Raw genomic sequence first — 27,194 nt, forward strand, 5'->3', positions numbered from 1 at the left:
CAAAACAATTTTTTTTTTGTTTTTTTTGGTTGTGAGGATCTTATTAAATTCTGTGGATATAGGAGCAGATGGGTAGAATGCTTTTGAGATTTTTGATCTAAACGCTTTGAACTGAGTCTCTCTTGTCAATCTTCTGTAGTGTCTCAGTGCATCTATTAAAGGTATTTAGACCTCAGCAAGGATCCAACGAATAAAAAAAAATTTTTTTTGTTGATAATGTAATTTCCTTGGTAAATGGTCTGCCTTTCCTAGAACTGGTGGGAGTACTGCTCCCCTTGTTTAAAGTCCTTAGAATACGAGCTGGTCCGGCCAGTGAGTGCTCGCCCACAGCGTGCAATTTTGTACTTGCCTGGAGCTGCACTGTGGTCATTTGCTCTGACACTGTCTGGGAAGGTTGACCGTCCAGCGACTTCAGCCATCCTCATCTCAGTAGCACAGAGTACCCAGACAATCTGTTAGTTTGAAAGTAGGAGAAGAGGAGGACAAGGACAAAGGACAAGAAACCCATGTGTAGTATATGGAGCAGGGTAGCACTCATTTTGTCAGGATCACTGCAGAATGGCCAACCCAGGTAAGACTTGGAAAGTGTCTTGATGTTAGGCGTTGAGATACTTCTCTGCACTATTGCAGTTGCTTTTTGGAATGGCTGTTCAGTATCAGAAGTTTTGGTAGCTGTAGGCACTGTCTGGTATCTTGTCATGCCATGCTAATCGGTGAAAGCCATAGTCGATGTGGTAATCCAATGTTTCAAATCATGGTTTTTGAACATAGATGCTGTTTGAAATGTATCGGCAATTTACAATGCTGGACATTTCAGATGTTATTTTAGATTTCCAGACTGGTCATCTTTAGTAGTTAAGTGCTCAGCTGCTACTGAAAAGTTTGGCAGTTCAAACCCACCCAACTACTTTGTAGGAGAAAGACCTGGTAATCTACTTCCAAAAAGATTATGGACAAGAAAACCCTGTGGGGCAGTTCTACTCTATCACATGGGGTCAATATGAGTCAGAGTCGACTCAGCAGTACCCAATAGCAACAATTTAGTATAAAGCAATTGGCGGTATATCTGGGAGAGAAAGTTGAACCCTGAGCAACTTTATACTGAAAATATAGTATTCACTGAATTAGCTTGATAACTTAAAAGACTAAGTTCCTATACTGGGAACACTTTATTCATAATAATAAAAGATACCTTTTATTTCTGGGAGATTTGAGAAATACAATTAGCAAATGATGTACAGTTGTTAGGTTTATTCCTGAAATAAGAAAACCCTCATGATTCTAAAGATTAAGCTGAGAAAAGGATTAGTCCTTTTCAAATGGCAGTTTCAAACGTATCACTAATCAGATTAGTTAATACAAAATGAGACTTTTTCCTTTTGTGACTACAATTATCCTCTCTCTGATTAAGAGTGTCTTTGTATTCTGTCAGCAATGCAATTACTTAATGGCTGTAAAGCTAAACACACATTTAAATAATTGACTGAAAATTTTAGTTTTGAACTGGAGGCTCTGACCCTTTGTTGCCTGCTTGTAGCATAGCTTCTAAGATTTACTTGCTGAATTTGTAGTTACCTTCTAGATTATTCTGTCTGACTGATGATCATGACAACAAGTAATATCTGCCACCATGTCTTTGGAGTTCATAAACCCCCTTTGTTTCTCCCTCAAATTCTTCTTCTTTGCTCTTACTCGTTCTTTTCCTTTCAGCGTTCTTCTCACGTTTTGTTACTTCCTCCTTTTTTTCCCTTTATTCTTTCGTTTTTGTAGCCTGGTGGACAAAACTGGCTTACCTTCCCAAGTAGTGTTCTAGACCAAAAATAAAAGTTGATCCTTCTGGAATTGTAAGAATTGTTTTTTTAAGTGTTTGACTCCAATTCCCCCAAGAAAACTTTTGCCAAAGATCATCTTTTAGTACAACGTAGAACTAAACACTGCAAAGTGGGCTAGGCTGTTTAGGTAGCAGTTATACTTTAATTTGCATGAAAGAGACAGAATGATAGAAGTTTTTGTAGTTTATTCTTAGGCCACCAAGCTACCTTACCTATCTGGAGGCCAGAGACAATTGGCATATGCATGGAAAAATAAATACTCCATTTCTTCCACACCAAACTGTAAGGATCAGTTGCAATCTTGTCAATCTATTCTCCGTTCTGTTCCCATCCATCCCACTTAATTCCAGACCTAGCCTTGTGCAAAAGCATGTTCTGATCTGTGAGAAATAGAAGACTGTCATTCTCATGCCTTGCAGATATCTTTATACTTCCCGGGTTCATGTTAAATAGCATATCTAATGCCACTTGCAAAATTAAATGGCTGAAGAATCTATCTGCCATCTTGTTTTAGGAAAAAAAAAAAAAAAACACACATGGAGAAATCTTTCAGCTATTCCATTGTTGGAAAAAAAAAAAAAAAGTATAGAACCGGTGAGTGTAAAAGAAGCAAATACCCGTTTGAAACTCACCAGAAACAGATGTCTCCCTACCTATGCTTTTCAGTGAAAATGTGATCTCTCTACCCATAGTGCTTTCAATTTCATAATTAAGTTCAGTTGCATTGTTAATGTACTGTTGACATTAAGTTGTATCTCATATACACAAGGCTGGGAATATACACACGTTAACTTGAAACAGCTGCTTTCACAATTACTACAATATGGACAGTGCTTCTTTTAATCATTATGTCCTCTATTTAAACATGATTTGCATCTGTAAGCACTTATTATATATAAAATTAAAGAAGGATTTATGACATAAAAGTGAATTTTGATGCCACATTAATATTGCATTTGACAACAGTACAGTAGAAAAAGAAAGCTAATAGAAATATTTCTAAGATCAGAAGCAGGGCCCCACTGGAGAGCATGCCAGAAGGGCAGTCTGCATGGACATCTTCCCACTCACCCTAGACAGCTCTAACTGGGGCCATTCCTTTAGCTGCTTCCCTATCTCCTCCATTCTTGATACGGGAATGGCAAAAGCTTTGGGGTAAGTTATTTGATGCCATAAAGGCTCACTGTCACCTCTAACAGTCCCATTTCTGGCTTGCTGATACCTGAAATTCCACAACTGAAATTTTCTTACCTTGTTGTCTCTTAAACCCTCGGTACTCTTGTAAGGATTTGAGGTTTGAGACCTTATTACTCATTTAGACCTGGGTATGACTTCAGACCACTTGTCTGTCAGTTTGTTGTAATGTGGTGGCTTGTGCGTTCTCTGATGCTGGAAGCTATGCCACTGGTATCTCAAATACCTATAGGGTCACCCATGACAGACAGATTTCAGCAGAGCTTCCCGAGTAAGACAGACTAGGAAGAAAAACCTGGCAATATACTTTCGAAAATTAGCCAGTGAAAATCCTGTGGATCACAACAGAGTATTGTCTGATATAGTGCTGGAAGATGAGTCCCATAGGTTGGAAAACCAAAACCAAACCAGCTGCTATCAAGTCGATTCTGACTCACAGAGACCCTATAAGACAGAGTAGAACTGCCCCAAAGGGTTTCCAAGGAGCAGCTGGTGGCTTTGAACTGCCAGCCTTTTGGTTAGCAGCAGAGCTCTTAACCACTGCACCACCAGGGCTCCCCAGAGGTTGGAAGGCACTCAAAATACACTGTAGCCACCACAATGGACTCAAGATAAAGCTGGCACAAGACCAGGCAATGTTTTGTTCTGTTGTACGTGGGGTCGTCATGAGTTGGAGCCAACTCAGTGACAACTGATAACAACAAATGACTTTCCAGAAAGCGAGTTTTGCTAGGGGCAGGGTGGAGAAAGCAACAAAGAGGCCTGGAGCATCTTAGGCCTTTGTGGACTGCAAGCTTCAGGGTCCTGCACCAGATTTCAGCAGCGACCTGAGCTTCCAGCGTCCTCCCCACTGAACCTGGCTGATTTGGTAGAACTCACACTTTCTCCAGCACACCTATCATGCCCCACTTCCGTCCACATGCTACAGTGAGAATTTTACCACGGAACCACCATTGTCCTCTCTTTGTTAGACACCATATACTAGAAGAAAATTCAGAGTCAGTCCTAGGCCTTGAGAAGTTCAGTTCAGTGGGGTAGGAAATAAATAGATAATTATAGATAACTATAATAAAATGTCATAATTGCAATGATAGAGAGGGACAAAGGACCATGGAAGTAACAAACAGTGGAAATAAATCTAGTTGGGGATGGATCCTGAATAGAAATTGGACTTGGAGGGAGGCAGTTATGTTTTAACATGATAAGCTGTAGAACTGAGATCTCAGCAATGGCCTTCTATGTAACGGTACCCTTTGCCACATCTTACAGGTTTCAGTTACACTGATGCTGCCATCTTGCTCCTCATGCATGTCAGCATTTGACAGTGGGAAGCCCCACATGATCAGAGCCCCTTGGCAAAGCTGTGAGGTAGAGAAGGGGGTAAAGGGGCAGAGCGCAGGCAGAAATTCCTCCCAAAATTTCCACCAAAAGGACTGCATTTATCCATTTAGTTTCAGACAAAACAGAGTGCCCAGCCTCCTCTTCCCCAAGTTCTCTTTATAGGAGCCCTCATGCCACTGCAGTTCAATCTTTCCTTGCATCTCCTCATTCAGGTGATTTCTGGCAGATCGGTCACTTGTCACCTCCCAAGAGAAACATCTGGCAGACACCTCCCCTAATACATTCCTCCCATCTCTGCCGCTGCTTGGCAGAGGCCTCGAACCACATTCCCCACATGTCCAGACGAGCACCTGGCGAAGGCATCCGGAGATAGAGAACCTGCTATACAAAAGGGTTTACACACTGCTATAAATCAAAAGTAGGAGGAATGTTTTAAAGGAACTAATGCAATTGATATGATTATTACAGGCAGTCCTCGGGTTACCAGCAAGATCCATTCCTAAAAGTGTCTTTAAGCTGAATTTGTAGGTAAGTTGGAACAGGTGCACATGGCTCTTATTTAGCCTTACTTTAGTTCAAGAAACGGCTGAAAGCCTTTTCAGTAATTTAAAAACTGTACATGCAGCAAGCAAAGGTGATTGGGATGAAGAATTTGTTGCGAGTAGGGGTTGGTTCAGTCCTTCCGAAGTGAGGACAAATTTGCAGAACAGTGAAGGACAAGTGAGAGATGTCCATAAATTTGATGTTCGTAAACCTGAGGACTGCCTGTCGTTTCATTTTGTGTGTATTTACATATATCTCTGTGAGTGTATTTTTACTGAGTATGAGTTTTTGTTTAAAATAGTCCAGAACCCCCTGTTTTCTGAGCCCCTTATTTGATACACACTCTGCCCAGACACAAACCCAGGAAGGCCTGGGTTTGGCTGCACAATTTTAGATTTCTTGTCTGCAGAGGCAGCATAACAAGTCAGTGCTCAGTGGTCAGAGGGAGGTATTTATTTTCACTGTATTTGATAACAGCTTACTGAAGATGACTGCCCAGGGTTGCTTCCATTGGAAGAGAAATCTACTTCAAGAAATGCAGTACTTCAAAGGCTTACGATGACTTCAGGAAACAGAAAAACATCACTTAGGCCAATCACCTACTTGAGATTGCCCATTGTTCTGAGAATAGGAACCTGAGATGCAGTGTCTGTATCAGCCTCATCTCAGGATCTGTAAATAATTCATGGGAGATTTCAGTTTACTTATGGGGTGGGTGGCCAAGACAGAGTTCAGGGTGTTTACCAATAACATGACCCTGGAAACTCCATCCTATTGAAACAATTCCTGTTCTTGGCAGGAATACCTTGTGTAAGTATTGGATCCACACCCTTTTAAAAACATGCCATAGATTTTGGATTACTAATGTGAACATTGAAATGGGTATTCTTTAGAGGCAAGTATGAACAGAGACCAGCCTTTCCCCACTGGGTATGCAAATGTGGAAACCGATGAACCCAAATTTGTGCCATTTGATGACTAAACTCACTTTAGGCTACAAAGGCATTGTTTAAATTTACCTCCGTATTATTCTCAATTCAGACCAAATTTTATCTTATAAGTAGAAGTAAACTGCTGCAAATAATTTCATGTGCTGCCAATGACACAGGCCTTGATTTTTAACAAAAGTCTCACATACTCTTTTCATGGTACTATAAAACTGGAGAGTCCATACCCATTGAAATGTAAGCTTCATGTTACGTGCAATTAAGGCAACAAGGAGAATATAAAAATGTGAGTTTTAAAATGTACGTTGTATTACATATTAAATGCACCAGAAAATACTGTGTAAATTCCCTTTCAAAAGCAAAGGTAAGGACAAGCACAAATTGTCGGGGTCGGAGAATAATTCTATGGCTGAAATATAAATGTAGTAAAAAATGGGTTGCTATTTCAAGTTCTCCAAAGGGCATACTATATTGGTGCTTAGAGGACATTTTCTATTTTTCTTGATTATGAATAAGAAGCTATCATTAAACTCACGTTCAGATGCTGTTTGGTTAATCTAGGTTATAATTTGGATCCAATAAAGTTTTTAGATTATTACTTACTTTTTCTTTGGGAATGAGACCCTCCAAAGAGACTTGTACATTAAGAAGAAGTTTGAAGAGATGTCCAACATCTGGAAAGGGTGGTTATAATTTTTATCCGCCCTAGAACCCAGTGGAGGAGGAGCCTCACTCTTGGAGTAAAAGCCTCGCTTTCCACCCTGTTCTGATTGTGGTAGACCTTGGACTAAACTAAGCTGCATTGATTCAATTTTGGCGTTTTGTACCACCTTTTTGTATCCGTAAAGCCACTGCCATCGAGTTAATTCTGACTCATAGTGACCCCACAGGGGTTCCAAGGCTGTAAATCTCTACCGAAGCTGACTGCCACATCTTTCTCCTGGGGAGCCACTGGTGGTTTTGAACAGCCTTTCAGTTAGCAGTAGATTGCTTTAACCACTGCGCCATCAGGGGTCCTTTTTTATATCAGTACTTACTGAAAAGGGAAGTCAGGAAGAATGCTGAACCCTAGATCATCAGCTCTTAAGGTAAGAGGATCTACTGGAAACCAAATAGCCTTGTATCTATATTAGTGGGTACAAGATTGAAAATAAAATATATGCCGGTTTTATTTTAATGTTCTTAAATTCTGTTCTAATTGTCAAATGAGTGATTTAATTATAGAAGCATGTAAATTACAGATAGAATAAAAAGTTAAATTTAAGCCTGTAAATAAAATGTTGACCTTGATAGTATACATGGAGATTTCAGTCCAGAGTTTTCAAATAGATTTTATTGTAAAAAAAAAAACAAAAAACAAAATGAAAATGCAATTAGACAAAACATATAAATAAGTACATATCAGTCCATTAAATCCTTTAGGCTAGTTTTAAAAGCTGCATCAAATTGATGCACTTCACTAGCCAACCATAAAATAAGCCACTACCTAGTTGAGAATCAATTGAATACATTCTATATTTATGAAACCATGTTACTTCTGAATTCTGGCATGCTAGTAATCAGTTTATAATTTTTTGCTTTTTAAAATAAGCAAATACTTTTATGGATTTAATAGGAATGGCTTTTTCATGTAATAAAAAAAATAATGTGATGCTACACACAAATTTCCCAAGAAAATATCTTGGTTAGAGATATTAAATGTCTATTCATAACCTCATCTAAAATGCAATATTTTCCCCCAGATATATTAAACAAAGGATTGGAAAAAAGACTTTTAAAAGTTAAATGAAAACAGTTCTTTGCAAAGAGTGCCACAGACATGGGAGAAAATGCCAGTCAGCATTAATCAAATTCAAAACCTAATCTACCTAAATACGACCACCCTGTAGGAAACTTTTTATAGCATTTTCTGTAAATGTGGGTGCTTTTTTATTTTGTTTTTGCCATTAGTTGAGTTTAAGTAATTATCTTCAATTACACTACAAATTGAGTTTCAGGTAAATACTCTTGATAAGCTTGAAGAATTAGTATTTTGATTGTGTATTGAGTGTGTTAAAGCATAGCAATCTGACATTTAATAGAGCCGTAAAACAAATTCTTTATATTTCAGCAATCATAAAGAAAACAAATGGAGTACCATTTTAGGAGGACTGCATGGTCAACATCAGTTAGGAAAAAATGAGTTCTACAAGCCCCCTACACCAAGTGAATGAATCATAAAAGAAATATGGAAGTTGATAATAGCTGTTACTGCAGCAATAAAAACATGATAAAAGGCTCTTTGACAGTATGGAACCTTGGAAGCCGTGCCAAGTACAAAATCTAGTTCTTAGGCTCTGGCGGCATCCTGCAGTCCTCAGTAGGTTTTGGGGGTTTCTGACAACTTCTGGTTCATCCCCTTAAGCTGAAGTGATCCATCAAAATGCCTTAGTTTCTAAGAGCAATCAAAACCACTTGAACTTTAAATATACATTAAAAAAAAAGCCTATAAAACTACAGCAGCATTTGCAGAGAAATTACTCCTTGATCCATTCACAACGGTAGACTCTCTGGTGGTGGGGTTTTATACTTGAATATAGGTTTTTGAAGCAATCAGGAACTCACTCGAAGTGATGTTTCTCATTTTGATTACAATAATCCTAGCCACTGATTTTAATTATTTTTTTAAAATTTGTCTCGTTTTTATAAGATAAAAATTCACAGAGAGAAATCTTAGGTACTGATGCTTGTTTTATCATTTGCTGAATTTAAAGAGCCCTTAGGATAATACTGAATAAGATTCTAATCCCGGTTTATCTGTGCAGGCACTTAACTTCATAACTGAATTAGCCACCTCCGCACCTTCCCTCCCCCGCCCCCAAAGTTTTACCACTTTAAAATAACTTTTATTGGTTTGTATACTTTTTGATCTCTATTTCTCCTTGGAATCCTTCAGTGAAATGGAACTTAAAATATATATATATATATATATTTATGAAGAATACCAGAGCTATTTCTATCTCCAAGATTTTTGTTTTTTTTTATTCCAGTGCTTTCTAAGTGGGAATCACTGTTCTAGAGAGAAGACTGCTAGGCACGTGAGCAGTGAACACGAGGAAGATAAAATGACCCAAATGTAAACCTGATCAGTGGACCATGGTGAGCTTTTTTTTTTTTTTTCATATGACCACATTGTTGTTAATTTTAGCTGTTGTCGAATTGGCCCTCTACTCACAGCAACCTTGTGTACCACAGAATGGTCCTGGGCCATCCCCATGATGGGTTGTGGATTGGAACTTGGGGATTCATGGGGTATTCATTGGCTGATTTTCTGAAGTAGAGTGACATGGCTTTCTTCTAGTCTTTCTTAGTCTGGAAACTCTTGAACATCATAGTAACAGGGAAGCCTGCACTGACAGACAGTGGTGTCTTCTCATGAGGTATGTTGTCAAGAATTCTGCAATCCCCAGAGGATCTTACTTGCCTATTTGTACTGTACCTTTAAAAACAGACAGACAGGCACGTAAACAAATACGCAGGCATATACATAGGCACACAAAATGTCAACAGTGATGCCTGGAAATGTTTGTGCAGTTATTACTAATTTTAATATTATGTTTTCTTTAATTTAGATTGGATACTAATCAGTTCTCACCCATAATACTCCCTTTGCTTTAACATCTAAAAGCATGTAAAAATGCACACTTCAGTTTTTTTCCACTCAAATTTATGAGCTGGCTAACACACACACACACACAACCACCTATTTCCCCAAGTTTTGTATTTTTTTTAAAGTCATTTCTTCAGTTAAGGAATAATTAAAATGATCCTCACCATTTCAGTGCCTTACCTTGAAAAAAAAAAAAAACTATATTATATTCAAAGGCTTTGGTGTTTATACAGTAGGGAGTCCCTCTGATCATAAACTCAGAGAATATCAGGGTTGGATGGAACTATATATAGTAAATCCTGTTTAACCACGCTCCCATCCTTGAATCTACATGGTAATATCCCTGCCAAGTGATCACTGTTTGTATGGTTCTATACCTCCTGTAAAAAGGGAAATAAAAGATGCTTTCTGAACACAGGCAATAGTAAGACATTTATTAATAACACTACTACAATTGTTTTAAAAATCCACTATTATTTCAACAGTGAAGAGGTAAATACCAGACTAACCTCAGTCAAAAGATTTGTACAGTTCCATTGACATAGGAAATAGCATGAAACATCCATTGAATGCAGTACTGCTACAGAGTATATCATATGTTACAACACCATGGAGAGGCTGCATAAGTTGCCAGTATTTCATATCACTTTTCTTTAGATCATTGAAAACCTAAAAATGATGCTTGCATATGGCTGCAGATACTAGAAAAATCTTCCATTTGTAGTTAATTACATAACATTCTTTAAAAAAAAAATTTGTCATCTGTAAGATGCAAATGTGTGTTGTTTACACCAAGTGACATTTGTGTTTAAATATAATTTAAGACAGTTAAATATAAATTCACATTTGTCTTCATATAAAAATATATATAAAAATAGAGTATTTAAAGGAGGTTGATATTCATACTAAGAAGCTGATCAATCAAAATTGTTTTATTTTCTGTATGGTAATAGAATTGACTGCCACTCGTGTCAGTTTGTCTTACTATGGTGGCTTGCGTGTTGCTGTGATGCTGGAAGCTATGCCACTGGTATTTCAAATACTAGCAGGGTCACTCATTGTGGCGTCAGGATTTGAGGAAGACCTACTAACAACCTGTGATATGCAGATGACACAGCCTTGCTTGCCGAAATCCAAGAGGACTTGAAACACTTACTGATGAAGATCAAAGACTACAGCCTTCACTATGGTTTACACCTTAACATAAAGAAAACAAAATCCTCACAACAGGACAAGTAAGCAACATCATGATAAACAGAGAAAATAGTGAAGTTGTCAAGGATTTCATTTTACTTGGATTCAGAATCAACGCCATGGAAGCAGTAGTCGAGAAATCAAAGGATGTATTGCTTTGGGCAAATCTGCAAAAGACCTCTTTCAAGTGTTAAAAAGCAAAGATGTCACTTTGACCCAAGTGTGATATTTTCAACCACCTCATGTTCATGTGAAAGCTGGACAATGAATAAGGAAGACCAATGAAGAATTGATGCCTTTGAATTATGGTGTTGGCGAAGAATACTGAATATACCATGGACTGCCAGAACAAATCTGTCTCGGAAAAAGTGTAGCCAGAATGCTCCTTAGAAGGGAGGATGGCAAGACTTCATCTCATGTACTTTGGACATGTTATCAGGAGGGACTAGTCCCTGGAGAAGGACATCATGCTTGGTAAAGTAGAGGGTGAGTGAAAAAGATGAAGACCCTCAATGAGATGGATGGACACAATGGCTGCAACAACGGGCTCAAACATGGCAATAATTGTGAGGATGGTGCAGGATAGGGCAGTGTTTTGTTCTGTTGTGCACATAGGGTCACTATGAGTCAGAACTGACTTGACAGCACCTAACAACAACAACAGTGGAATTGAGGTATTTGTACATTTGGTAACTTCAGCTATGTATTGAATTAACCCTCTCAGCTTTTTTCTTTTCCTGCTAAAGAAAAATTACTTTTAAAAATCCATTATAACTGTGAGATGTTATCTCACAAGAATGCATTTGTACACAGTAAAGAAATTTGCCATTTTGAACTTAAAATATAGAAGAGAAAATTCTCAACACTAGAATTAGATATGTTTTGTACATATGCCATAGTTTTAATAAATAATTTGTTGCTTACTCTAAATTTGGATTAGATATAATCGCTCAAATTATTCAGGAAAATAAAAATACAGTTACTAGTGATATAGTATTATTTATGACACAGACAAATGCTTTGTGGAAAATTGGCCTAATCCCTTTGCAAAATATTTACATAAAAGGTAACTGTAATCTTAATTTTTATGGGGCTGTAAAGATAAACAAAAGCTTTCTTAAGTAATATCATCAATGAAACATAATAAAGTCATACATGAGGACCTATATTTTGCTCTTCACTTTAAAATCACTCCGTTTACTCCATTTTGACTGCAGTTACCCATCCAAGTTCACAGACTCAACAGGGGGGAATGTTTATGAAGAACACAGAGAGTGCAAAGGCAAATATACTGGTGTTTTGATGGTGAAATATTTCATTCCCTGTTTCTCTCAAAGAATCTCTCTGAATTCCCTTGTGAAACATTCTTATTCTTCTCCTTTCAGTGATCAAATTTAAAAAGCATGGGAAGAAATGTTTTTGATAAGCATTTGATTCACAAAGCCAAAGCCATCGTCAACGCCACATTGTTTCCTGGTAAAGGACACAAGTGCAATGTCTGCTTGCAAATGGAATGTCATTGCTTTTTTCTCTCTTCTGTATTAATGTACCTACAGAGGAGATAACACCTACTCAAGAGCATTGTCCTCTTTTTTTCCACACAATTTGAGTATCTAGATTTCTCTTTACTATCCCAGTGTAACACCTGCCCCACAGTGGTCCTAGTCTATGATTGTACTTCATGTAACCATTTTCTAGCTCTGTCTTTCAATCTGAAACCAACTGGGATTTTCTGGTGCATATCTTGACTTTATAAAGCTGTGCAAAGAAAAAAGTGCATTTAAAAAAAATCTGCACGTACATAGGTGTGTGTATGTGTGTGTATGTGACAGTGTGCATGTGTGTGTGGTCGATCTGAAGTACATATAATGTACAGGATGTGGTTCCCAGACCAGCATCCAGCTGAGTGTCTTGACTCCAGCTCCCATCTCAGTCCTCCTACAGGGCGTCTACGCAGTCCATTTACTTGCGCACATCCTGCTGAGAAGGATCTCAGAACAAACCTGATTAATTGGACCTCTGACGTGGTATGGAGATTGAAAATTTGTTACAGAGTCTTGTAGTTGTTGAAGTTTGTTTTGATTGCTGAAATACTTCCCCACGATATGGTTCCTTGATTGTTTCATTTTAATAAAGTGATATTCTTTGGATAACTTTGATTTCACTACCTGCAAATAAAGAGTGAAAAATCAGTAAGGCAAAATCAAGGACATTTAAGCTGAGTGTAGAGCAGTATCACTAATGCTCAAACTCGAACATCATCTCTGTCACACAGATGTCACCAAAAGGGCACAGAAAATGGTTTACATAACCAAGAACCAGGTACACTTATGTTTCAAAACGACCAAGGTTGAAATTTGAATTTCTGCCACTTTCTCACTTCAGGGTGGCTGTCCCAGTGAAACTAAGGAACAGCGTCAGATGGAATCTGTACCGTGCCGCTGTGTGTGTGTGTGTCTGTGGTGCAGGCCAGACACTAACGTGTAGTTTGACGGAGCACCACGGTACAGAAGACCCTGGTGTGCTTTTGCAGGACTGCTAATCTAGCCCATCATGGCATCTTTCTATAGGATGGGAACTAAAGCTATTTTCAGAGAAAAGGAAAAAACAATTCTACAGGTCCAGTGACTGTCGTTGTTAAATTAGTGGTTTCATTTCTCTGGGCACTTAGTACATGATAGAATTTGAAGGAGCTCACTGTGTCCTGCCAGCTGCCATGGAGTTGATTCTGACTCATGGCGACTGCACGTGTGTCAGAGTGGAACTGTACTCCACGGGGTTTTCAGTGGATGATTTTTCCGATGTAAATTGCCAGGCCTTTCTTCCTAGGCATCTTTGAGTCTACTTGAACCTCCAATTTATCAGTTAGCAGCTGATGATGTTAACTGCACCACCCAGGGACTCCATGCTGTGCCCTAGTAAGTTAATGACTTTACATTTGTTTGTGCGTGTGTACATATATTTTGTGTTTTAAAAATGTTTTAAAAATGTTTTGAGTAGGCAATACATTCAATTGGCTCAAAATTTATAAAGCATAGGTAGTATATAATAAGGTTTTTTTTTTTTCCCTGTCTTTGCATCTTCAACCTCTAGTCACTCAAATCCCTCCTCAGAGGCAATACATATTATATAATTCTTTTCTAATTCCATTCATAGATATTTTATGACTGCACACACAGAGAAAAGAGCTATATCTAAAATCTATTTGTATTTTTTTTTTTTTGCTAAAAGTTGCCCGAGTGGCATTTTGTAATTGTCAGCTTTAATCACTGGGTTAGTAGCAGTCAAGTTGTTAGCAGCAACAGTAATAGAGAGGGTGAGGTGGGGACCAAGAAAGAGATAGGGAGGAGGGTTGGAGAGTAGGGAATAAGAAGAGGAGGAAATATTGGCAAAGATGTTTTGGGTGTCTTTACAAAGGTTTGTGATCTAAGTGAATATCAAATAGCCGATTCCATCATTTATTGCAATTGTAAGTCATTTTTTCTTTGCTGATATTTTCACACAAAGTATTGTTATTGATCAATGAAATCAACGCAAGCTCACATGGATTTTCTTTTTATATTTTTGAGTATTTTATAATGCCTCAGAAGCCCTGGTGGCACAGTGGTTAAGGGCTTTGCTGGTACTCAAAAGGGTCTGTGGTTCAAACCCACCGGCTGCTCTATGAGAGAAGGATGGCAGCAGTCTGCTTCTGTAAAGCTTACTGCCTAGGAACTCTATGGGGCAGTTCTACTCTGTCCTGTAGGGTTGTTATGTGTTGAAATCAACTCAACAGCCACGGGTTTTATTTTTATAATGCTTTAGGAACACATTTTTTAACCCGTGTAAGATACTGTAACAATAATAATGATAAACACAACAGTTCTAAAAAACAGAATATTTGGGAAAAGGCACATTATATCTATTTGGAAAATAAGTATTTTTAGTTATGTTGCAAGTGAGCATATAATTTTAGAAGAACTATTTGAATAAAAATATGTAAAAAAAAAAAAAATCTACACCAGTACCTTAATAGTAGTGACTTTAGGATGGAGGGATTATACCCAGTGCTGTCGAGTTGATTCCAACTCGTAGTGACCCAATAAGACAGAGTAGAACTGCCCCATAGAGTTTCCAAGGAGTGCCTGGCAGATTTGAACTGCCGACCCTTTGGTTAGCAGCCATAGCACTTAACCACTACACCACCAGGGTTTCTAGGTGATTTTAAATGTATTCTTTGTAACTTTGGCTCTTACCTTTTCTTTTTTTTTTTAATACAAACAATGTACGCTATAACCAGAAAAATACCAAGCTATTCCCATTTTGAAGAAAAATAATAGTAATGCATCTTAAAACGAATATCAGGACTGCATTAAGACGGCAGCCTACTGAGATGCACCATGCCATCCTTCTACAGCAAAGATCTGAGAAACAAAGTGAAACAGATATAGATGGCAACAATGGAACCCTGAGCATCAAATGAAAGGATATAGAATTAGATCAAACAACAATTAGAAAAAGAAACTGAATGACAGCAGTGAACAGGGAGAGATATGAAGTAGAGGTACCCTGCCAGACAGCCTGGCACAGTGGGGCCATTTTGAGACAAAGCCAGCAGTGACCCTGGGTGAGAAACACGGGAAGACAACATCATGGAACCCCCAATAGGAGACAGAGAAACTTTATTGACATACCCAGAGTGAGGCACGGTGAGCAGGACATGAACTGGAGCTAAAGGGGGAAAGTACAGGAAGGAGGATAAGAGTTTCAGGAATCCCAGTGTACACAGAGAAGGGAGGGAACCAGGACCTAGAGATAGGGCAAGTCTCCAGTGGTGGTGCCTCACTGGTAGGGCAGGTGGGGAGTATGGAGCAATAGATGAACCCCCTCCCCCCTTTATTTTTCCTTCTTTTTTTTTTTCTCTCTCCTTCATCTCCCCAGCTGCCCACCCTGCCCCTCCCCAGCCAGAAAATCCCTTGGCCACCTAAACCTACGCCTCCCCCACCCAAAGAGTGTCTGTGAGACCTCTGACCTCCCACTCCACCCCTGCCCCACTGGAAAGAGTGCCTGTGCAACCCCCAGCTACCTACACCCCTGCTCCCCCTGCCAAAGAGAGTGCCTGTGTGACCCCTGGACTCCCACCTTGCTCCTTGCCCATTGCCTGTCGACCTGCTGAGTGACTGTAAGCATTCCCATGCTGCTGGATAGTGCCCGCAGAGTACGTCCTCAACTGTCTCACACATACAGTGAACAGTGATGAGGGCTCACCCTGCCCACCATTGCTCCATCTAACTGGGGGCAGGAAGTGTGAACGTCCCTGTGCCACTGGACGAGTGATCACAGAAGCATGCCTGACCCGCCCGTACTGATAAAACAAAACAAATCATAAATAAATACAACAACACCTTAATGTCTCGGAGACAGCACACAATATCAAATCATATAAAGAAACAAGACAAGATGAATCAACCAAATGACCAAAATAAAGGGGCAGAGAATCTCCCTGAGGAGAGATGGTAATGGAACTGCCTGATAAGGAATTCAGAAGGCTTATATATTTTATATATAGCCCTGTTAAAGAGATCAAGGAAAGCACAGACAAAACCCTAGAAGAATTCAGGAATTGACAAATTAAATAGACAATAAGACAAAATGACAAATTAAATAGACAATAAGAAATCATACAAAAGAGCAACTAAAAATCCAGAAGATTAACAAAAAAATTTCAAAATCGATAACTCAATGGAAGGACATAGAAGTAGAATTGAAACAGTGGAAGAAATAATTAATGAAATAGAGCACAAATCCCTTGATACAAACTTGTTTGAGGAATAATCAGAAAAAAGAATGAAAAAAAAAAATGAAGAAAGTCTAAAAGTTATGTTGGACACTATGAAGAGAGATAATTTATATGTGATGGGAATTCCAGAACAGGAGGAGACAACAAAAAGCACAGAGAAAATTTTTAAAGATTTGCTGGAAGAAATTTCCCCAATATCATGAAAGATGAGAAGATTTCCATCCAAGAAGCCCAATGAACCCCATACAGGATAGACTCCAGAAGAAAATCACCAAGGCTTACCAGAATCAAACTTTCCAAGTCCAAAGATAAAGCATTCTGAGAGCAGCTTGGGAAAAACAAAATATCACCTACAAAGAGACTCCAATAAGACTAAACCCTCAGTAGAGCCCATGCAAGCAAGAAAGCAATGGGATGACATATATAAAGCCCGGAAGGAAAAGGATTGCCAACAAAGAATCATATACCCAGCAAAACTGCCTCTCAAATTCTATGGCAAAATTAGGACTTTCCCAGATTAACAGAAATGAAAGGAATTTATAAAAACCAGACCATCCTTACAAGAAATATTAAAGGGAGTCTTTCGAGTAGAGAACCCACAACCTGAGATTAAGCCCCACGATGGCATCACCAAGATGTCCACCCAAATACAGAAATCTCAGTAAATAAAGCTGCAGAACCAAAAACAGAACCAGAGATGTCGATCTGAAATTGATGGCAACTTCAAAACAAAAAGGGGGAACGAATGGTGTAGTTACAAAACTTCCAGATGAAGAGGAAGTCACGGTGATATCTAAAAAAAAAAAAAAGACTTTTAAACATAGGATGATAAATGTAACCACAAAGAAAATTAACAAACCTGCCCACCAAAATAAAGAAGAAGAAAGTAAAAAAGACTCAGTAAACACAAAACAGACAAAAACAAAGGAAAAGACAATCCAAGGAAAAAAAGAACTCAGCAGAGAAAATTAAGCAGAACAAAGAAACTGTCAACACCACAAAAAAAAGTATAACAAAAGGACAGCAGTAATTTCATATCTATGGATAATCACACTACATGCAAGTGGGTTAAATGCACAGTCTAGACATACAGAGTGGCAGAATGGATAATGTGTTGACTACAAGAGACACACCTTAGACACAAAGACATAAAGAGGTTAAAAACCAAAGGATTGAAAAAAGATACGTCAGACAAACGTAACCAAAAGAGCAAGAGTGGCACTATTAATCTGTGATAAAATAGACTTTAAATCAAACTCCATCATAAGGGACATGGAAGGACATTATATAATGATTAAGGGTTCAATCCACCAAGAGGACATAACCACAATAAATATCTACGCACCCAATGACAGAGCTCCAAAATACATAAAACAAAGAAAAGAGAAAACCAATTGCACCCCGCTAACCCCAAAGAAATGAATTGTTTTCTTGAAGCTACAGGAGGTTCACTTTTCATGATTAGGTCCCCAGATCAAGCGATTCTTAAGAAGTGAAATCGGTGGGTTGTGGTAAGGGATTGCTGTGGATCATAATTTAGGGCTCAGTTCGCAGTTAGCCACTGATTAATATACCAGGTCTCAACGTTGCGGTTACTCTTAGATGTGGCTCTTTCTGTCCCTGCTTGGTCATACTACAACCCTGAATGTGATAGGCTGGGATGTGCACCAGTGTTTTTCTGAAGGCTTGTCCATTTCGAGCAGGTCTGTACTCACCTAGAACAAAATGAGTGAACATTCTTGAGTAAGTTTATTTAAGGAAACACTTAAGAATAAATATAACATTGAAGTATAAAAATATATATATATTATTTCAGTGTTCTGAAGCCAAAATAAGATGAATTTTGTTTGTATAATTTTATCTTCAGTTCTGGCTTTTGCAATTGCCTGATGATTTACATGCTAATTGCATGTAAAATAGAAAAAGGTCTACCCTAATGCAAAAGGTTATAGTTCCTTAATTATTTTGTTTTGCATGACTTCAGGGTTGAATTTAAAGTAGCAAATGCTCATTTCATTATGGGAGCCAGAAGCCTCCTGGGAAAGAATCTAAGCTGGGTTCTACTCAATTTCAAATACAACTTGGCATGCTTCACCTCTAGAAAGGTGAGATTGCCTTACAGAAGGGTATTTGCCAGGAAGCTGGTTATCCTCAAAGAAGAAACATCAGGTAGTGTTACTATGTCCCAGTTACAATGTAAGTTCCACATGGCATCTGTTATTCAGGCTGTCTCCCAGCCCAGCTGTCTTTGTATGTGTGCTTGAGTTCCGGTAATCAGAGCAACTACAAGTACATACTGAAAAACGTGTTTCATTAAGCAGTGTAACTCACTGGAGCCTGGGCCTTTGCGGACCCTCTGACTGAGCATACACAAAGGGAAAGAGGGAGTCACTCTCTTTTCTGCATGGAGAGCTACACAGAGTTGGAACCTTGACAAGCAAAGGTGGTGGCCAGCAGAGAGCCATGTGCCTGGCAGAGCAGTGGAGAGAGTGCGCCATAGTTAGCACCTGGAAGGCAACAAGAAATCAGAGGTGGCCCCACTGTGAACAAATGGCAGCCTCTGCTGGAACCGCACAGAGTTAATGGGAGTGGCTTATTCTGAAGCATACATGAGGCCCCTCCTGTGGAGGACCTGATATCCCTACATAGGGTTAGAGCTTCGATATGAGCAAGTGGGCAGTACAGTGTCTGGGTAAGTGGGGAAGCATATATTGTATTGAAAGTATCTATGTGTCTATCTTCCTTGGGACCAGAGGCCAGAAATCTGAACCCACAGAGCCTAGTACAGAAGCTGACCCACACTGCATGCTCAATAAATATTTGTTAAACTGGCAAGTATATTTTACTATGTATTATTATTTGTGTTCTTATCTATAAAAAATTGTAAGTTTCTTAGTGGGCATGAACTTAAATTTTATGCTTTCTAGAACTCGATGGCAAAAAATAGGTTTCTTAAAGGCCAAATTTTGCACATTCAATACTCGTCTACAAAGACTAGCTCATCCTGTGCATACTGCAAGAATTCATAAAAAAATACTGCAGACTAAAAAATGCATTTCATAAATGACTATTTTTTCCAAAAACTGTTTTTAGAGAAATAAGGTAGTTCCTAATAAAGACCAATGTTATATAAATTCAGTGGCTATAAATGGTGGCAGCCTTAATTTTTAGACCATGGAATTAAAATCAAGAATGTATATTTCAAATGGATTTGGGTAGCAAACTGTTAATAGAGTTTCTAATGGAGTAAGAAGTGAGAATTGGGGGCTTGTGTGTGTTTTTATTATATATACTGTATTTTCAAATTTTTATAGTAAGAATTCATCTTTTGAAAAAGCAGTAGCAGAGAAACAAGATGGTTCTGTATCCTGTACAATTAAAATTGAGTGATTTCTTTCTTCTGTTAAGTATCTGTCTTTCAATCTCCTGAGTTGTCTGTGTTAGGAAACACATGGAGTAATTCAGATATGGTCCCTACCGTCAAGGGGACTATATAAAGACACATGTCTAAGATAGTTGAAGTAAGAACAAGAATGGAGTGACTTCAAAGACATTGTCTGGGGCTAGCTCCCCAAGGTCAGATACCATGTTGTTTCCATGTAATGAATAGTTCCTTAGCATATGAAGGAGGCTTGGTAACTTATGGTGGGCATGAAAATCTGTTCACACGGCTTTTATTTCTTTGAACTCATTTGTAAAATTCAGTATCTGCCATTGCTGTCAAACTGCTATCTCTGAGTTTGAAAATGTTACCTTCTATTACCTACTTTTATTACCTACTTTTATGAGCTCTAAAGTGGAGAAAATGAAATTAGCTACATTTTAAGGCTTGGAAATACTGTGTGAGTGAAAGATGTTTGATATCTGTATGGTAGAGCTAATTACTTCTTTCTTTTGATCCCCATCTGTGGAAGTGTGCCCATTTGGGTCTTTCCAAAAAGCAGAGGACCATTTGGGGTTATTAAAATCCAACTAAAGCATCAACTGAAAAATGGCTTTGAAAGAGAGCTGCTAGTGATACAAATGTTAGGTTACCTCTGGGGCATAATCAATACAGTAAACAATGAAAGTGAGCCATTAGGAAGCATCCGTGAAGCATTCAGGCCTTGAAAAAGGAGTCAAAAAACTCTAGGTGTTTGTGCACAATGATCATCTCAATTAGAGGCATGTTCTAATGATTTTGAAGCTTCCATACGCTTTTGTTAATTTGGGGGCAGGCAATTTGATCACTGAGAAAGAGACATATCTACTGACAGGGCAAAGGAATGACTTCGTATGATCAATAATATATATATATATATCGCTTGGCAAATGCTTAGTTATTTTAAATATGAGTGACTTTTTTTTGCTAATTTTAAATACTAAATAATTCACTCTCTAGTTTTTTTTATTGCTGTTAACATAAACACTTTCTTTTTGTAGTTTTATTATTAAAAAAAAAAAAAACCCAAACCTCTTGCCATCAAGTTGATTCTGACTCATAGCGACCCTGTAGGACAGAGTAGAACTGCCCCACAGAGATTCCAAAGAGCAGCTGGTGGATTTGAACTGCTGACCTTTTGGTTAGCAGCCAAGCTCTTATACCTATTTATGTTTAAAATTATGAACAAATAGAATTAATTACATAGTAAAGGAAATTGGTCTCCATAAAGTGTGATGACCTGTTAGATCAGCATTTTTCTATAATTACAAGTCTTATAAATTTCACTTTTTTCTCATAGCAATGTTCAAACTTACATTAAGTTACATACATGAATGACTTTCAAGCAAAGGTTGTAGTGTTTTAAAACAATTATATATTTTTAATATGTTAACTATAGAAATTTGTTATTGTGTGCTGTCGAGTCAATTCTGACTCATGGTGATTCCATGCGTTTCAGAGTAAAACTGTGCTCTCTGGGGTTTTCAATGGCTGTAATCTTTACAGAGGCAGGTGGACAGGACTTTCTTCCACTGGGTAGATTCTAACTGCCAACATTTTGGTTAGTAGCTGAGTGCCAATCACTTGTGCCACCCAGGGACCTATAGAATATATAGATTATCATATTTTTCTGTGACTCATTGTAACAAGAATTTAAATTCTGGGCTTTGGAGTATAAAAGTAACTTTTACTTTTTTTTATAGGCTTCTTAAATGCAAAGAGATCTCCCAGTATATGATTGTAGATCTTTCCACATCTCTGTATAATAAACAGCCTGGGCACACAGACAGACATTTTAGAGGGCATACAAATGGCTACAATTCAACTTGACTGGTTTTGGCCAATAGCTATTGTAAGACTTCCCAAAGAAACGAAAACCTGTTATAAATTACCCAACAAAACTAACCCTGAAACTTTTACCATTAAATGCATACAACTTTAACACTCAAAACTGATTTCACTTAAGCAGTCGTCAGATTGAGTACATGACTATGTCAATTATCTACTGTATCTAAAATAACTCCGCAAAAAGCCAGCATAAAAAGGGAAAGGCTTGGTGAGCTGGAAAGGTGTCAGGCAGATTACAAGCAAATACCTTTTCTAAAACCGAACTTGAGCCGAACAACCCCCAAAAAACTTCTGATGTGATTCCAGATTCACAGAACAAAATAGAAACCAATTTTCCTAATGCAAGTGTTCCAAAATCTCCCTAGACTGGACCTTCTGATTACAAACGTTGTCCACGATCATGGGCGCAGTCGGAGAAGGGCTGGAAATACGGTGGGAAAATAGGAGAATGACAGGGTAAAATATGCTAATATAGTCTGGTTAGATAAATGCATACTATTGAAGTCATTCTGCAGACAGGACATGCAATCCAAGATCCAGTCACACAATTTAGTACCAGTTGGAAAGGTAGCCTACGAGTTCACAGGGACGGAATAAAAATAAAGTGACAAACAATAGTTAGAAGCCAGTCCTTACAAATCATAATTCCGTTTCAGGACAGCATGCAATTTTGACAGACGATAGGGAATTCTCTCTGTCACTCCGCCCACCCCCCAGTAGTTAATCATGGCCACATGAACATAAGCCATATTTTGACTGAAGGGAGTCCAAACTCTGAATGGGTCAAAGGTGCTGAGGATTAGGGGGGGTGGGGCAAGACTCATTTTTTTTTTTAGGAATTAGTTGTTTTTTTTTTTTGTGTTTACAGTTTTGCAATCAGCATATTGTCTCAGTCTCTCACTCTACCTCCAAACTCCTGAGCTCTCTTACTCTGACAGCTGAGCCTACTTAACTCCTGCCCCTAGAGAGGGCTCAGCTATCGGCTCTGGGTACAGATTCTGTTCAGAAGCAGAGACATTGATTATAAGGAGTGACAGACCAGCATTTTACCAATGTAATATTAAATTAATCTGTTGGTTCTATCTTGCACGCCCATGCAACTCCCTGGAGACTAGCTCCCTTGTCTTAAACTGCACTTCCAAGTGGCTTCATAGTCATGCCATTGAACTCCTGATACTATTTGAATGACCTTCATTAGTCTCACTGATTATAAACTAGGTTCCTACACTGCTCTATTTAGATGTACATCTTGAGCCTTGGAATCTATTTTGCTGTGAATTGACAGGATTATGTTTTCATCTATTTTTTTTGAGATTTACAGTTTATTATTAGGAATAAGGCACTAAAATGCTACTTAGAAACAGTTTGTGTGGACCAACATTTGCAACTGTGGGCTTCGCTGTAGGATGATTGTTCAGTGCTACTCTGGGCTTTTCAGTAGATGTGTTTAATCGGCTGTATTAGTTTCTTTGGGCTGTGGTAACAAAGTACCACAAAGTGGGTGCCTTAAAATGACAGAGCTTTGTTTTCTCACACTTCAGAAGGCTAGAAGTCCATATTCAGTGTGTTGGCCAAACCATGCTCTTTTTTTTTAAGGCTCTAGAGGAAGATCCTTTCTTAAAGGAGTGTAAGAATGGTGAAAGCCTCTATGATTACTCTTGAACACTTGTACCCATTGCTGTCCAGTCAATTCCAACTCATAATGACCCTCTTGAACACAGAACCATTCAGATACTTTAAATGATGCCATTGGATTTGAAATGTAGCAATGTCGTGCTGATACAGGCATGAAGAATGGATCTGAGTAGTTGAAACTGGATGAAAATATTGCAGATAGTCTAGGGCAAAAAAAGTGATAGGGATGAAGAGATCTTCCTCTCCTTGTTCATCTTTCAACTTCTTATCAGTGTCTTGATCTGGTCCTCTCCAACATTATTGGGGCCCTGGCTCCCATAGTCCTACCCCTCTTGTATTTTTATCCTTCCTCTTGGTATTGATTCTTTCCCGCTGTCCATACACATGGCAAAGTCTTTCCTCCTATACTCTTCCCCTAGACTACTTTTCTTCTTCTAAATTCAATATCTTTTCCCCTTTCTTACATTTACTTGTTTACAAGGATTTACCAGCACTTTTCCCTCCTTTCCTACTTTTTCAATCCACTGTAGTCTAATTCCAGCCCCTAATACTTTACTGAAACAACTTTTAATATGATTAGAAGGGCCCTCGTGAATGTCAAAAACATTGAGTCTTTTGAAATCCTTATCTTAAAAGATCTATTTATTACATTTGACAATGTTGACCGTGGCTCAATTTTTTGCCCTTTGACTTTCCATGGCAGCAGACTGTACTAGAGTTCTTTTCTAACAGTTTATTCTCTGAATTTAAAGAGAGAATTCCGTTTCTCCAAACATTGCTTAAATATTGGTGTTTCCAAGAGTTCCTTCCTCAGGTCTTTTACTCCACTCACTTTCTCTGAATCATGTAATTTTCTTGGTTTCACCTATTTTCTGATGATTTCCAACTCTTTTTCTCCAGCCCCAACCTGTCCCTCAAGCTTGAGACTTGTATAGCCACCTTCCTTTTAGAGATCGCCACCTGGATGTCCTACAGGCATCTCAAACACAACGTGTTAAAAAATGAACTCATCTTTTCCCAAAGCCAGAAACTTCTCAGATACTCTTCGTCTCATTTGCCGGCTCAGCCCTCTTATCAGTCACCTAAGCTAGGAATAAGCCTTGACTCCTCCTACTCTGTCATGCTATAGGCAAGACCTACAGATATTATCTTTAAAATAGGATTTAAGTTTGTCCATTTCTCTCTATGCTTGCAATCTCTGTCCTTGTTTGGACCTTTATCATCTCTCACCTGACTTTTGAAGAAGTCTCCTAACTTCTCTACATCAAATCCTTCTTCTTCACTGTTATCAGACTTAGCTATTTCAAACGAATATATGACCATCTCACTCTTTCAAATCTTTCAATGGCTTTCTGTCACTTACAGGGTAAAGTCTAAGTGCTTACCATGATCTGGTCCTGGCCTGCTTTTCCAGACCTCTTTTGCAATTGATGTTCTACAATATTCAGAATTAATTGTGATCCCCTGAGAATATCATGTTATTTGAAAACTACTTTTGCTCACATTGTCCCATCGGGTTGGAATGGACCTCTTTTCACCATCACTCTGTTACCTCGATTAGGTCTAATTTACCCTTTAAGAATCAGTTTGGATCTTTCCTGAAGGAGTGGTTCACTTAATCCTTTTATCCTTCAGATTGTGTTGTTCTTATTACAATATCCTATAAATATCTCTAAATGCCACTTAAATGTTACTTCACAACATTGCTTTTTATCCCTACCCCACAACTCCCCTTCTGCAATGTCTGAGGGCAGAGAATATGCCTCATTTATTTTTGAATCCCTACTATTTAGCTCAATAACTAGACTCACAAAACAAATGCTAGATTAAGTAACAGAATAAGCAAGATGAAGGTAATTGGAACAGGGTATAGAGGAAGGACTTGGGGGAGTATTTAAGAGGTAAACAGAACTTGGTAACTGGCTGGCTGGGTGTTGTTAGGGGGCTGGAGAAAGAGAAAGAGGAGTGAAAAATGGCTCACGTTTGTAGATAGCAGTACAATAATGTAAAGTAGGGAACACAGAGAGGAAGAAAGTTCAAAGAAAATATTAACCCTCCCATTTGGGACATGTTGAGTTTGAGATGCTTATGGAAGCTCTATAAGATGTTCTTTTAGCTCCTTTTACAGCAGTTAGTACAATGATTACACAGTCAATGCTCCAAAACATCTGTTAAATTAAATTGTCATTGCTGACTTATTAAAAAAAGCATGCTGATAGTTAAATTCTGGGATATGCTATATCAGCTAACTATATTTGCATCAGTTATTTTTGCCTTTTTTAGACAGATGAATTTAATTTTTTTTTTTCCTTCACGGTGTTTAGATAATAAACTTAGAAGTTAAAAGAAAAAGAGAAAAACTTGAGGTTCATAATCCAGAAGGAAAACATTTCTGGACCAATTATTGATTTATTTTTGTTTATTTAAATAAGATTAAATGATAAAGAGTCTAGGATGAAGATGAGGGAAATCATCTCCAACGAAGAACTGAAAATCCTTTCTTTTCTTCTTTGTATGGAGCCAGAATCGAAGACAGCCTGCTGGTATTAGTGCTGGGCAGTTGTGCTCAAGGGTCTGTGGTGACTGAGTCAGAAGCTGTGGCTACCTCTTCCAGAAAACAGATATTTTCCTACAGCCAATTAGACTAATCAGTTATCAAGTAATAATAATTGGTTGTGGGTTGGCCCCACCTGCAGCCAGTTTTGAGCTGATCATGTTATTGTACCCTTTTAAGGCTTCAGCTTGTTTGCCGTGGATGTTTGCCATGTCACTGAAGGCATCATCCAGAACTTCTCTTAGGCAGGAGCTACCTGGATCCAGTTTGTTGTCCCTAATAAATATTGGGAAAACAATATTCCATTTCCAACCATGAAGAGAAACATTTGCTTTTCTAATCGGAAGGGACGACTTAGTCACACCACTTGGAAAATTGTTTATAGCTTTGTGGTGGCAATACATTCTCTCTCGGTGCCTTGAGAAATGAAGGAGACAGCCTGAGGCCTTTAATCTCACCTATGGAAATAAGAGCTCACTGAAATAGGTTTGTTATGTCTATGGCAGAAACTGACCACAAACCAAAGAGCAAATATCAAGGTCTTACTCTAACAATGCTAGTGATCCTTCTCAGGTGTCTGTGATTCTGTTGTGGGAATGGTTTAATTTAACTCCTGAAGATACAAGGCTGCCAAACCAAAAGGCTTATGGTTCTAAACAGCTGATTCCAATTCTTGCCATTATGTTATAGCAAACTTTCCTTGCCAGGCTCAGGATATGAGCACAGAGGGAAAAATGGTTATCAACAGAATTTCTGTACTTTAATATGTTTTGCATGAGACCAGCAATCAGCTTTTCCCTGGCTTGCTACATTCATCATCAAAACATTCTTTACAAGGAGTTTTAGATTATCTTGATTGTATAAAATAAGCTAATAGGGATTTAAAATGTTGGGTGGTGGTTTAGAAAGATGATGAAAACATCAGTGTCAGCACTAGAAACTTTGAGAAGCAGAAATGGTATAAACTGTTCAAGAGTTAAGCAACAGTTTGGCCTAAGCAATGAATGGGTTTAGAGACTTTGTGAGGAAGAGAGTCAGTTGAGAAAGATGATCTTATCAGCTGTGTGCTGTAACTGGAAAGACAAATGCTTAGAAGCACATTTCAGCTCAAACAGGAGAACTCAAAAATGGATACCACTGCTACAGAATCAAATGAAACAATTTGGGGGAGCTTTTTTTTTTTGCCATCCAGACAACATACATTAAGAACAGAGTTAAGAAAAGGTAAATTGCACATGGTAATCATACACAAAAATT

The 27,194-nt window shown here is 38.3% G+C and overlaps 1 protein-coding gene across 1 annotated transcript in view; it reads right to left on the reverse strand.

Annotated features, from left to right (window-relative positions):
* Positions 1–10,361: 10,361 nt before the first annotated feature.
* CPED1 (cadherin like and PC-esterase domain containing 1) overlaps positions 10,362–27,194 on the reverse strand; it is a 306,881-nt gene continuing 290,048 nt past the window's right edge. The window contains exon 22 of the mRNA XM_003407021.4: positions 10,362–12,868. Within this exon, the coding sequence (XP_003407069.1) occupies positions 12,650–12,868 (219 nt within the window). The 3' untranslated portion in view covers positions 10,362–12,649. The remainder of the gene's footprint in view (positions 12,869–27,194) is intronic.

This window comes from Loxodonta africana, chromosome 8, assembly GCF_030014295.1.
Source record: "Loxodonta africana isolate mLoxAfr1 chromosome 8, mLoxAfr1.hap2, whole genome shotgun sequence".
NCBI classification, from domain to species: Eukaryota; Metazoa; Chordata; class Mammalia; order Proboscidea; family Elephantidae; genus Loxodonta; species Loxodonta africana.